Source organism: Ranitomeya variabilis, chromosome 2 (genome assembly GCF_051348905.1).
Source record: "Ranitomeya variabilis isolate aRanVar5 chromosome 2, aRanVar5.hap1, whole genome shotgun sequence".
In the NCBI taxonomy this organism is placed as follows: domain Eukaryota; kingdom Metazoa; phylum Chordata; class Amphibia; order Anura; family Dendrobatidae; genus Ranitomeya; species Ranitomeya variabilis.
Window position 1 is genome coordinate 50036247 of NC_135233.1, and position 14534 is coordinate 50050780.

Genomic DNA, 14534 nt, shown 5'->3' on the forward strand with positions numbered 1-14534 from the left:
AGAGCCCAGAATGCTCATCCCTGTATAAACACGCCCACTGCACTGATTGGCAGCTTTCTGTGTACACTGTATATTGGCAGAAATCTGCCAATCAGTGGTGGGGGGCGTGGTTGGACCAGTAAGCACGAGACATCTAGTCCCGTATTGATAATCTGCTGATGATAAAACTATGATTTGTATTGAAATAGCATAACGCAGCCCAGTAAGTGACACATTGCTGGAATCAGGATCTCTGCCTTTATGTTATACCGCTCTCAGATTACATAGCAAAAACCTTTAAGGGATTCCCTTTAAGGATTTTCCAATGGAAGGCAAAGGCCAGTTTGGTAGGTAACAGTTGGCAACCAATGGGAAAGTAAAAAATCAAAAACAAAAAAAAACATTTTTTGCCCTCTATAAAGTCGCATTTATTTATTTTTTTTCGGCCAAAACTTTTTCTTTTCTTCTATATGATTCTCCAATTTATTTTTTAAGCAACTTTCTGGTTTCTTGTTTTTTTAAAGGGATATTCCTAAGAATGTGCCATAAATGCCTAATACGTTGGGGGTCTCACCTGCTGCTTCGTCTTTAAATGTGTTTCCCAGGGAATAATCATTTTTCCTTAAATATTACGCACCCTCATAGATCCCGTTCAGGTTTTTACTCGACCGGTGCTGGGCTCTGCGTCTCGGTCTCGTCTTCGACATACTGGAAACAGCTGAACAATGTCCAGTTCGGCCAATTACGGTCGGTTTCTGGTCACCGCGCAGCCAGTAATTGCTGAGCAGATTTTTGGGGCTGTTTACGATGGGCCTAAGGTTGTACCAGGAAGCACAGGAAGGTGGAGATGTTTATAGAGATGTCTAGTCTCCTAGATATGGAGCTTGTAGGCGGATGGATTTGGCCAGATTCTGCACCCTGACGCTCCTCCGATACTGCTCCGGCACAGTTGAGGCCTCCGGTGTGACAACGCCGCTGGCCAGAACTACAGTGTAGGATCGTCGGCGGTCCAACTGCTGCCTAGCGGCTCTTCTTTGTTTAGGAACAGCGCCGTAGGTTTTGTAGTGGCCAAACCTGGTATTGCAGCTTATTTCTGATTTCTGAACTGCAGCACCAGGCACAGCCACTACAAAAACTACAGGTATGTAGCGGCGCCTGCGGAACAACGTAGGGACACGAATACTCGGAGTTGGACCGCCACCGTTCAGGTATTGCTGGTCTAACCGGAGCCTAGGGTATGTTACTGAGTATTATTATTGATGGCACATTAGGCTACTTTCACACTAGCGTCGGGAACAACCCGTCGCCGTGCGTCGGGCCGACGTTCCCGACGCTAGCGTGGTCTCCGCCGCACAACGGGGGCAGCGGATGCATTTTTCCCACGCATCCGCTGCCCCATTGTGAGGTGCGAGGAAGTGCGGGGAGGTGGGGGCGGAGTTCCGGCCGCGCATGCGCGGTCGGAAAAAGCGGACCGTCGGGAGCAAAAAACGTTACATGTAACGTTTTTTGCTCCCGACGGTCCGCTACCACACGCCCAAGCGTCGCAAAACGGACGCACCGTTTGGCAATGCGTCGCAAATGCGTCGCTAATGTTAGTCTATGACGAAAAAACGTATCCAGCAAGAACTTTTGCTGGATGCGTAGTTTTGGCAAAACGACGCATTTGCGACGTATTGCAGTTAACGCTAGTGTGAAAGTAGCCTTATCGAGTAGTGGGACTGACAAAGACAAGGACAGAATGTGATTATTTTTATTTTATTTGGGGGGAAGATTTGAGGGTTTTTCAAATATAAGTGTTGAATGTACCTAAAATTAATATTAATTGTGAACCGATCTATTATTTCAGGCAAAACCGCGGAGCTTTAAATGTTTCTGACATCCTGACGAGTTTTGACAACACTGGAAACGTGTGTAAGTCCTATTCCCATTGTCGCTGGAAATCCTCAGCATTGTTTTCTCGTCGGGCAGATTTACATGACAAAAGTTGTGCGATTTTATTGTGATAATTTCTTGATGCCCAATTGTTTTCCGATTCCTACGTCGCGGCGGTTCTGTATAATTCACGCTGTTTTTTTTTTTTTTTTATTATGAATGATCTGCATACGTTGTGACAGGTTTTGCAAGCATGAATGCGAGGCAGCTGGTACATTCACATAGATTAGGGCGCAGGAAAGCCTGCTGGAATGAGAAGCTAAAGCCTGCTAACTGAATATGCGCTAACAGTTTGTATGGCCGCGGGCAAAAAAAAAAAAGCTTTATGAATGGCATATTTATCTTGGAGGTCAAATAAGAAGCTGATGTGCTAAGCTTTGTATAAATATGTCTACATTATACCCGCGATTCACCAAACTGGGGGAATTCTTCGCTTCGAGTAGAAAAAAAAAAAGAGAAAAAAAGTTGACGATGACAGGAGAAATCTGCGAGGGTGATGTGGCAAAAATAATAGCTGAAGGGAGATCTGCCGAGCGGTAGAAGTGCTGACCGTATGTTTTCTTGCCCATACCTAATGTTTGCTACTTCTCGTATTCATGGATCAGTCACACAATCGGAATTTTGAATGAATGTAATCAGAATTCCGATCTGGAATGCGTTTATTATGTAGCACTCGATAATTTGAAGCGCAGCTAGCTCTGATCGGCAAAAAAGTTCCGGCACTCTCGAGTGTGCATAAAAGAAGATAATGCTTTATTAGAAATGGAATCTGAAAAAAGAGGTCAACGTTTCGGTCTAATACTGAGACCTTCATCGGACAGATTTTATTCAGACAATGAATCGGGAAGAAGCGCTGGATAAGAAACGAGTAGCAGCCCAAAAGATCTGGAAGCGATCATGTAGTGGAGATCATTTGGGCTTCTACCCATTTCTTACTCAGCGCTTCTTCCGGATTCTTTGAATAGTAATCCGTCTGATGAAGGTCTGAAAATTAGAACAAAACATTACCCTCTTTTTTGGATTCTATTTCTAATAACGTTTCGTTCTAATTCTCAGACCTTCATCAGATGGATTACTATTCAGACAAAGAATTGGGAAGAAGCGCTGGGTAAGAAACAAGTAGCAGACCAAAAGATCTGGAGGTGATCTAGTAGCGCAGATCATTTGGGCTGCTACCCGTTTCTTACCCAGCGCTTCTTTCCGATTCTTTGTCTGAATAGCAATCCGTCCGATGAAGGTCTCACAAGATGTCATCAAGGCTCACTATTTAAAGGGGTTGTCTGACTGTGCTCACTTCTGCATAGAGCCCCTTTAAACACAGCCAGGTGTCATGCTCAGTGGCTTGTTATTTAGGTTTATCCGTCTCGTGCTCTTGTTTCTGTGCATTTTGATTTCTTTGCTCTTGTTCGTGTTCCTGACCTCGGCCTTGTTGCTTGACTACTTTTTGCCTCGACCTTTGTGTCCTACAACTGGTACCTGTAATGCTAATCCTGGCTGTTCCTGACTACACTTCTGACTTGACCTTTGGATATTGTTATGCCTGTAGTATTTCAGTCTCTGGTCCAGACTTCATTGACACCAGACTCATCCCAAAGTCCTGACTACTCATCTGGTGGAGACTTCCTGGTTCCGATCCTAAGCATGCCTCACAGGACCACTGCCGCCAATCCATAACTGTTCTGGAAACTAAAGGTGCCAATTCTCATTCAACCAACAATATCAAAACCATCTATTGATGGGTCCAGCCGACTGGTGTGTATGGGGGTCCATTACTTCCTCCCCACAGACAATGTCAATCTGTCTGTCCTTTCACCTGCATTATCATGTCCTTTTTCTACTCTTCATGTTGTATCAACCAGTCGGAAAGTAACATGAAATAAATGCCTGTTACTGGACCAGCAGAACCCATTTTCTGCTTTTGACAGGCAGAGCTCTACTTACTGACTAGAGAGATAATTACGGTATTCTTCGTCCATCTGCTGCCTTATTGTTCAAGGAGGAGCTGTTTAATTCACACTACAGTTTGTGCAAGGTTTCCCAGAAATACTCTTTATGGCCTTTCTCGGCTGAACTCTTTTAACAAAGTTTTATAAGACAGATCACCTCTTTAAAGTCTTAGCTACATATTGGTGCAACTACACAGGAGGAAATACAACATATAATTTGGAGAAGAGTTTCAGTTACTAAGGAGTGATCAGACCAATGATGAGTAGCTTTCAAACAGATCTGTCACCAAATTTCACAATAAAAGCAACATATGTTATTAAATAGACCGGATGAGGTTGTTGTACTTATTATTAATTATCCTTATCAGAATGGCTGGATAAGCCTTTTTTAACTATTAAAATTAACATTGTATGATTCTTACTGTAGCTAATTTTAATATGTAGGAATATACAACAATTCTGCCACGGATATATTTTTTTTCTAAGTAAGTACATCAGCTTCATCAGGTCTAGATGATCGTTTGAATAATGTATTCAGTTTTTATTGTAAAATTTGGTGACAAATCTGTTTTTAGTTAAAGGGTTATTTCCCGCTTTAGAAGTCATTACCTCTTCCATGGGATGGGATTTATCTTGTTGATTTTTCGGGAATTACACCGATGCCAAAAAACGGTGCAGTGGCCGGTGTTACACACCACCACGCCATCCATATGACCGTGTATCCCTGCATGTGGCTATCACTGAAGTCTTACCTGCGTGATGGGGCAGAAGGCAGCAGAGGGAGCTGCAGCCACAGCACTTGTCACTATGGCATGTATGAGAGCGGTGAGGTAAGGCTTGGTTGCGTTATACAGCAAATTCGGCTTTTCATTGTCCTGTTTTTTGCAGATATTTAGACTGCTGTTTTAACCTCTTTTTCTAATTTTTTTTTAAATTTTTTTGCTACATAACTGTAAAAAACGCAGAATTTCATGTAATGGAGCCATATATTGGGAAATCATAAGCATCTTTGTATATATAGAGACTAGACAGAATAATAAAAAAAAGCTAAAAATTATCTCTAAATAATGTTTAAAGACCCAAGCAAACAAGTACATTACATTTTTTTTCTGTAGATCAGTATTAAGGCACCTGATCCCGGGTGTGGACCCATAGTGGACCTCTATATATCTTATAATGTAAAGTAGATTACTTTACATTTAGTAACTTACTTAGATTTTTCTCCTATGTAATCATATCTAACAAATGTGTTTGTCAAAGCATAGCCATTAGCACAAGTATTTTCTATTAGACGCAACACTGCTCACAGAGAAGCCGCCGTACAAGATGTCTGCCATCATAAAAAATATGTGCCGTCATAAAAATAATATGTGCATTTGTCTTGTAACATTTTCATCTGATGAATGACTGATGGGGTAAGTTTATCAGAAGTGACAATGTTTTTGTCCTATTACTTAGATAAGCCAGTGGGGGGAGGATCCTGGTGCAGCTGGTTGTACTACTGCCACAGAGAGGACAGTGAGGAGGAGCCAATGTTGACTTCTTTTTTTTTTCTGATACAATATATAGAAAATAATTCTTTACATATTTCTCAGATTCATTTGCAATACAAGATACCTTAGATCACAGGAGATCAAGAAGAAATGCATGAATTCCCTTTTTTTTTTAAGGGAATTTTGACTATTGTATTCTGTACAGGATTTCTAGTATTTTCTATCTTTCACAGAGAAGAATGTGTGCACGTGTCTCTTAAATTTTCATCTGAGAGTTTATCTGAGGTGTCAGGCTTTTACATCACTTTTGTCTTTTAAAAAAGGCAGAGGGGGGAGGATCCTGCTGCAGCCAGTTGTCCTACTGCCATAGAGAGGACAGCGAGGAGGAACCGGGAAGGCATGATTGATCTTTTGAGATGCATAGAAAAAAATTCTCAATTTATTTTTTGTTTAACCTATAATATGAGACACATATTATATCAATGGGGCTCAAGAGAAAAGTGCTGGAATTTTTTTTTTTTTTTTAGTCTCCTTGGCTGCATGTCTCGCTGCTGTTAGACAGCCGCAACACATACAGGGATTGCTTGTTTGTAAGCATCACTTATCACCACACTAAATAAATATATATCAGTGCCTTGAAAAAGTATGTGCAGCACCCCAGGTAACCGGCTGCTGCAGTGATGTTGCTTTTCCTTTTGGAAAGGTAATGTCATGCTCAGGGGCAATGGAGTTCTCTTCACCAGGTAAGGCACCCACACACAACATATTCAAAATCCAGGCCAGGAGGGGGAGCTCAGGACCCGGATTCAGGGGAGCTTCCCTGAGCTATATGTATCCTGACCTGGAGGAGGAGTTAGGCCAGTCTGATAGAGACACTGAAGGAGAAGGAAGTCTGGAACTGAGTGCAGACAGAGAGGCCTAGCAGCCACGAGGGAGCTGCAGCCTCTGGAAAGGACAGATAACCCGAAGGGTTGTATGTGGTGGAGCTACAGAGGGAAGGAGCAAAGGAGAGGAACAGGGCTCAGAGGGGAAAAGCAGAAGGACACCCTCAGAGCCAGAGCTCAGTAGCCGGGTACCGGGAGACCGAGGCCTTAGTGGAACTGTACGACACTTGGCAGAAACGGAGGGCATAAGATCATACAGACATTGCCCACACCACACCTGAGACGCAGCAGCACCTAGGAGCATGATAGAGTCCCTGTTACAAGGCTCAAGCTGCCCGTCATGCAGGTACCTGTCTCAGGACAGGGGGATATAGAGGACTCTGCAGGAAGCTTCAGGCAGCAGGGACCTCATATACAGCAAGCACTAGTTGGAAAGGCTCACCGACCTCTACTGGAACAAGGGTACCCTCCATTGCCTCTGGCCCGGCCTGGCCATACCATCATCCGTGCCTGGTACCCTGGACTGTGGCCTGCCAACTACAGTAAACCAGGTAAAGACTTACAACTCGTGTCCTATCTTTATTCACCGGCACATACCACCTATGTCTTACAACTTAAGACCCCTGGGGACCCCGCTTCACCTGTGGGAAGTGTACCATCCGTGCTGCAATAACATCCCCCAGAGGACCCCTTTAACGCAGCTTCGGTCCCACTATTGACCGAACACCACAGGTGGCGTCACGACAGACTTATGTACACTTTTCCCTTAAAAGACCGTTCCCCCCTTTTATTGGATGCCCAGGGCCACGGACCGAGTCGCAGCCACCGTGACATCCCCTTTAAGACCGGACCCAGTACCAAGTACCCTGCTGCCCTGGTGGGGCACTCCATATGCATACTCCTTGAACTTTTACACAATTTTGAAAACTTACACCCACATTGTTACATGTACTTTATTGGGATTTTACGTGACATGCCATGACTAAGTAGCAAATATTTCTGACGTGTAAATGAAATTTTAAATAGTTTTCTAATTGTTTTGAAAATATAAATTTGAAAATTGTGACGTGCATTTTTATTAAGCCCCCCCAATACTCCTAAATAAAATCAATTGCCTCCAGAAGTCCCATAATATGTAAATTGCATATAATTCATTCTCAGCATTACTGCAGCTGTTCTGTGAAGGCCTCAGAGGTTTGTCTGAGAACATTAGAGATCAAACAGCATCATGAAAACCAAGGAGCTCACCAGACAGGTCAGGGATAAAGTTGTGCAGAAGAATAAAGCAGGGTTAGGTTATAGAAAAGTGGGCCCAATCTCTGAACATCTCACGGATCACCAAAAATCCCAGGAAAAGCAGATATTTAAATTATGAAATCACAGGTCATACTGAATCTTTTCCTACAAAACTATAAGTCAGTTAACTCTGCTCCCCCTGCTTTATCGTATGGTGTCTGGACTGCATTTTCTTGGTGACCGTTTCCCTTTTAAGTCATCACCTTGTCACCCTCATGTTTATGGGTACACAATGAACCCAACGCAGACGTAAATCTTCCTTTCTACAATGGACCCCGAAGAGGTGACGTTCTATTGAGCTCCTTACTTTCAGGCTTAGTTTTATGTATCTCTCTATTTCAGTACGTGTAATCTGTTAACTTGTCTTATTGCCGTGTGTTTGGATTAATCTTACAAAGACAATAACTTTTCTTTTCTCAGTGTTTTGTCCTTTTTTTTCTCTCTTTTATAAGCTGTCACTTGAATTGTGCCAAAGAGCTAAACGGAGCCGTCAGCCTTTTTGAGAGTAAATGTTTTGCTCTCGTAGTGCATTGTGTGTCTAAAGAGAGAGCTTTATGAAGCTATTTTACTGAAACTAGAATCATTGTTAGTTACTCAAGCTTTCTATTCACATTAAAATACAGGTAATCACGCATTTAATTACCGGATTTGTCTCTTGAGTGGTAGTCATGTTTAGTTTACAGGTGGAATGGCTTGATGTTTCGTACCATTTATTCATTCAGACTCCCGTTGGTTCTGTAACAATTATAAATGTTGTCATTCAGCTTAAAATATCACGCTCATTGAAAGGGACAGACGTACTGAATTTGCTAAGGCACAGATATTAAGAACAATCATTATGTTTGTAAATTTTTTTTCTAGTTTTGCATCAAAGAAAATGCAGCACCCTCGCGAACCGAACTAATGAAACTAGCGCTTTTTATGAACCCTGTTTTTGATGTGAAAGCTGGTTACCCCTTATAACTTTTTGTTTTACATGTTTGTGTTATAGGACATCCATCTCGGTTGAGGGAGGTTTTCATTTTATTTATTTATTTATTTATTTATTTATTTATTTATTTATTTATTTTAGAGGACCTCTATAAATTGTGTTTATTGTACCGTTGTGCCCTTCTTTTTATCGGTAGAATAGTATTATGGAAGAGTTGGGTTTCTCGAAGAGATAGACCATGTACCCATTACAGTTGGGTTTTCAAAAATGCCTGGTTTTAGAAAGAAAGTGCATTTCAGTTCTTTTGAACAATCTCCTGATGGAAATTTTTCCAAACTATGTACTGTCCAATCAAATGGCTGAAAAAAAAAACACTTCAGGAAAAAAACACTCTCTAAGGGTATGTGCACACATCTGTTAGATGTCCGCGTACCCGCATAGGTTTTGAAGCATATGACGCTTCAGGAAAACACTGACTGTGTTTTATCTAGGGCTTAAGTGTCCAGGGCTGCAGCGTTATGGAAAATTACTTCAGTAGACTACGCATGAGGAAATATTTTAATGACATAGAAGATTCAGAAGCCCCTTGACTGAAGGAAGGGGGATCATGATGGCCAAGAAGAGGTTAGTATGGACACAACCCTCATTTGGATAAATACACTGCTCAAAAAAATAAAGGGAACGCTTAATCAACAGAATCAAGTAAATCCAACTTCTGTGAAATCAAACTGTCCACTTAGGAAGCAACACTGATTGACAATCAATTTCACATGCTGTTGTGCAAATGGAATAGACAACAGATGGAAATTATTGGTAATTATCAAGGAAAGATATATATATTGGTAACGTGTTAGCCAGTAGATAGAAAAATATTTAGAATTGAGAGTCCTCAGTGGTTGATACCTTTTAATGGCTAACTGAAAAGATGGTAACAAATTGCAAGCTTTCGAGACTACTCAGGCCTCTTCATCCGGCATAGACTAAAAGAAATTCTGTAGAATCACACATATATGCACAAAACATCACAGAAAAAAACCACAAAACATGGATAAGACAGGTGACATGAAGCAGAATTACCATGGGTGATAAACCGTTATGTCCATAAATATTGAACCAGTTCTAAGGCTACGTTCACATTTGCGTTGTGCGCCGCAGCGTCGGCGCCGCAGCGCACAACGCAAACAAAACCGCGGCAAAACGCACGCTAAAACGCTGCGTTTTGCGCCGCATGCGTCGTTTTTGGCCGCAAGTTGGACGCAAAAAAAATGCAACTGGATGCGTTTCTTGCGTCCAACGCTTGCGGCCATGCGGCGCTAAACGCAGCACAACGCATGTCCATGTGCCCCCATGTTAAATATAGGGGCGCATGACGCATGCGGCGCCGCTGCGGCGCCCGACGCTGCGGCGCTGACCGCAAATGTGAACGTAGCCTTAGATGGGGAATGTTTTATTGTCCTCTGATTGGGGTCTGGTTCTGTTGTGATGACCCCACATGGTCTGAAGGTCAAATTCCTTAGTTGATGTAAAAAGACATAAATCCATGCAACACATTCATTCCTGCACTAAGACTGTCAAAGGTCATCATCAGTTTATATTCCCATATTCTTCTGTCTCTTTGAGATTTGAAGTTACCTTTTAAAACAAGTAATTTCATGCCCATAATGGTATGATTGGGGAGACAGAAATGTATTGCCACAGGTATATCTATTCTTTTTTCTCTTATTGTATGGCGGTGAGAATTCATCCTTGTTCTCAGTTTTTGCCCTGTCTCCCCCACATACAGACCCCCAGTTGGACACTTAGTACAAATAATTAGGTACACCACATTAGAAGTGACGCAGCTGAAAGTACCTGGTATCTTGTAGTCCTGATGTGAATTGGGGATCTTTATCTTGTCCGTGGTCATTATAAATGGACAGGTTTTACATTTTTTCTGATTGCAGGGAAAGGTACCTGCAGCTGTTGGAGAGGACAGGGAGCTTTTTAGAATGATGCTTCTTAGATTTGGGGGCTGCCTAAAACACAGTAGTGGGGGGTCTGGGAAAATGGATTGTAAGCGGGCATCTTTTTGTAGTAAAGGTTGTAATTTCCGTGCAGCTCCCCTTATCACCTCCGGATTTGGATTGTAGGTAACTACTAGAGGTACCCGGTTATTTTCTTCTTTAGCTTTGTAATGTAGCAGGTGATTCCTTGATATTCTGGTGGCTCTTGTGATCTGATTTTCAATTGTTCTTGGATGGTAGCCCTGATTCAAAAAGGTCTTCCTGAGGCGACCCAGGTGTTCATCCCTATCCATTGGGTTGGAACATATACGATTGTATCTGATGGCTTGGCCGTAGACAATAGAGTTTTTTATGTGTTTTGGATGGAAACTGTCCCATTTAAGGTATGTTGGACGGTCGATTGGCTTCTGATACAGGGATGTCTCTATTTTATTGTTTTGCAGCTTAATGATGGTGTCCAAAAAGTTAATTTCAGTGCAGGAGTAGTTGAGTGTCAAGTTGATGGTGGGATGAAATTGATTAAACTGTTCATGGAACGTCTTTAGCTGTTGCTCAGACTCCGTCCAGATGACTAAAATATCATCAATGTAGCGGTAGTACGCCAGAGGCCTGATGGGACATGAGGACAAAAAGTCGCTTTCAAGCTTGGCCATGAAGAGATTTGCATACTGTGGGGCCATTTTACTTCCCATTGCTGTGCCAGTCTCCTGTAGATAGATCTTGTTGTCAAATTCAAAGTAATTGTGAGTGAGGATGAATTTTATAAGTTTTACCACAGAATTTGCATCAGTCCCTGTGTTTTCCAGGAAGAATTTGCAGGCATTTAATCCATCCTGGTGTGGGATATTGGAGTACAAAGAATCCACATCCATGGTGACCAGGATGGTTCCTTCTGGTAGAGGACCTATTGCTGATAGTTTATTCAATAGGTCAGTTGTGTCCTGAATGAAGCTGGGTGTGTCCTTTACCAGGGGTTTAAGAACACCCTCTACCCATCCAGATACCTGCTCAGTAAGGTGCCCACACATGAAATAATTGGTCTTCCTGGATTTCCAGATTTGTGGATTTTGGGAAGCGTGTAGAATGTCCCTGTTCTTTCTGGTATTAGGTCATCGGCTCTTGTGGATTTGTCAGGCAGACAAGATACCAACTTGTTTAGTTCCTTGTAAGGGTATGTGCACACGTTCAGGTTTTCTCGCGTTTTTTTTTTGTGTTTTTTCGCAATAAAAACGCTATAAAAACTCATTAAAAACGCATGCATTATGCATTCTATCATTTAGAATGCATTCTGCATGTTTTGTGCACATGATGCGTTTTTTTCCACAAAAAAAAACTCATCGCGGTAAAAAAAGCAGCATGTTCATTAATTTTGCGTTTTTTTTTTCCTTTTCCCGCTATTCTATGCATTGGGAAAAAAAACGCAAAAAAAAAACCGCGTCAAAAACGCAAAAAAAAAAAAACCACGAAAAAAACGCTTTTGGATTTCTGGCAGAAATGTCCGGTTTTTGTCAAGAAAATTTCTGCCAGAAATCCTGACGTGTGCACATACTCTAATAGTCCTGTGTAGGATCCGACTCCAATTTTTTGTAGTAGCGTGTGTCCATAAGTTGTCTGTTTGCTTCCTTCATATAGTCTGATGTGTTCATCATGACTGTTAGGGCTTGTGCACATGTTGCGGATTCTTCTGCGGATTTTTCCGCAGCGGTTTTTGAAAATCCGCAGTGAAAAACCGCTGCGGTTTTCACTGCGGATTTTCATGCGGTTTCTTCTGCGGATTCTTCTGCGGGTTTTCAACTGCACTTTCCTATTGGTGCATGTTGAAAACTGCTGCGGAATCTGCAGAAAGAAGTGACATGCTCCTTCTTTTTTTCCGCAGCGGTTCCGCAATGAATTTTCCGCATCGTGGGCAGAGTGGTTTTTGTTTTCCATAGGGTAACATTGTACTGTACCCTGCATGGAAAACTGCTGCGGATCTGCAGTGTCAAAACCGCTGCGGATCCGCAGCAAAAACCGCAACGTGTGAACGTAGCCTTACACCTCTGTTGTCAGCAGGTTTGATGATGATTTCTTTGTTGGCTTTCAGAGACTGTATGGCCTTTCTCTCCTGGGCACTGATGTTGGATACTTGTCTTCTGTTAGTATCTATGTTGATGGATTTTATCAAATGTCTGAAGGAGTCGATATATTTATCCAAATGAGGGTTGCATTCAGGTGGAGGTGTCCAGTTTTTACATCAACTAAGGAATTTGACCTTCAGACCATGTGTGGTCATCACAACAGAACCAGACCCCAATCAGAGGACAATAAAACATTCCCTATCTAAGAACTGGTCCAATATTTATGGACATAACTGTTTATCACCCATGATAATTCTGCTTCATGTCACCTGTCTTATCCATGTTTTGTGGGGGGGTTTTTCTGTGATGTTTTGTGCATTGAGGCTGGAGGCGCTACCAGGAGACTGGCCAGTACACCAGGAGACATGGAGGGGGCCGTAGGAGGGCAACAACCAGCCTTTGTACAAGGAGGAACAGGAGAAGCACTGCCAGAGCCCTGCAAAATGACCTCCAGCTGGCCACTAATGTGCATATGTCTGCACAAACGGTTACAAACTGACTCCATGAGGATGGTCTGAGGGCCAGACGTCCACAGATGGGGGTTGTGCTCACAGCCCAACACCGTGCAGGACGCTTGGCATTTGCCACAGAACACCAGGATTGGCAAATTCGCCACTGGCGCCCTGTGCTCTTCACAGATGAAAGCAGGTTCACACTGAGCACATGTGACAGAGGAGACAGAGTCTGGAGATGCCGTGGAGAGCGCTCTGCTGCCTGCAACATCCTTCAGCCTAACCAGTTTGGCAGTGGGTCAGTAATGGTGTGGCATTTCTTTGGAGGGCCGCACAGCCCTCCATGTGCTCAACAAAGGTAGCCTGACTGCCATTAGGTACCGAGATGAGATCCTCAGACCCCTTGTGAAACCATATGCTGGTGCGGTTGGCCCTGGGTTCCTCGTAATGCAGAACAGTGCCAGAACTCATGTGGCTGGAGCGTGTCAGCAGTTCCTGCAAGATGAAGGCATTGAAGCTATGGACTGGCCCGCCTGTTACCCAGATCTGAATCCGATTGAGCACATTTGGGACATCATGTCTCGCTCCATCCACCAACGTCACGTTGCACCACAGACTGTCCAGGAGTTGGCAGATGCTTTAGTCCAAGTCTGGGAGGAGAACCCTCAGGAGACCATCCGCCGCCTCATCAGGAGCATGCCCAGGCATTGTACAGTAGGGAGTTCATTCATACAGGCACGTGGAGGCCACACACAATACTGAGCATCTTTTCCTTGTCATGAGGCATTTTCACTGAAGTTGGAAAGCCTGTAATTTGATTTTCCACTTTGATTTTGAGCATCATTCCAAATCCAGACCTCCATGGGATATTCATTTTGATTTACATTGATAATTGTTATGTTTTTTAGTTCTGAACACATTCCACTATGCAATGAATAAAAATTTGCAACTGGAATATTTAATTCAGAGATATCTAGGATGTGGTATATTAGTGTTCCCTTTATTTTTTGAGCACTGTATATAGGTACTGATTCATTGCCTCTTGCGCCTTTTTTTTGTGTAGATTTGTATGTTTTGCTTCTTTTTTTTGTACCGAATTCTTAGTTTATTTGTGCCTTTTTATTTTTATGAATTCGCTTTTTTTTGTTAAACACTGATGACATGCTACTACACAAAATTGGGTTGAAGTACAGAAAACTGGAGCGTATTAACCACCAAGAATTGCGTAATTTTTTAAAATGATATAGTTTTAATAATAGTGCACCAGTAAAAAATGTTGTCACATCAAAGACATGCGAATCGGGAAAGGATAATCCCAGAGCCAAAGTAAACCCTTTACTAAACTATATGTATATATAAAGTGACAGTGCAGCAATCTATATCAGAGGGTGGCAAGCTCCCTGCTACCACATAAGTATAGTCATTCGGATATCCCAGAGTTTTTTAAGGTCAGTGACCACTCAATAAAAGAACTCATGAATTGGAGGAGCTAGTATTCTCA

General features: G+C 42.5%; 1 protein-coding gene across 1 annotated transcript in view; it reads left to right on the plus strand.

The window, feature by feature from the left end:
• The window catches only part of CAMKMT (calmodulin-lysine N-methyltransferase), a 594390-nt gene that overhangs the window by 18254 nt on the left and 561602 nt on the right, over positions 1 to 14534 (plus strand). Inside the window, exon 3 of the mRNA XM_077282404.1 lies at positions 1826 to 1890. Within this exon, the coding sequence (XP_077138519.1) occupies positions 1826 to 1890 (65 nt within the window). The remainder of the gene's footprint in view (positions 1 to 1825; positions 1891 to 14534) is intronic.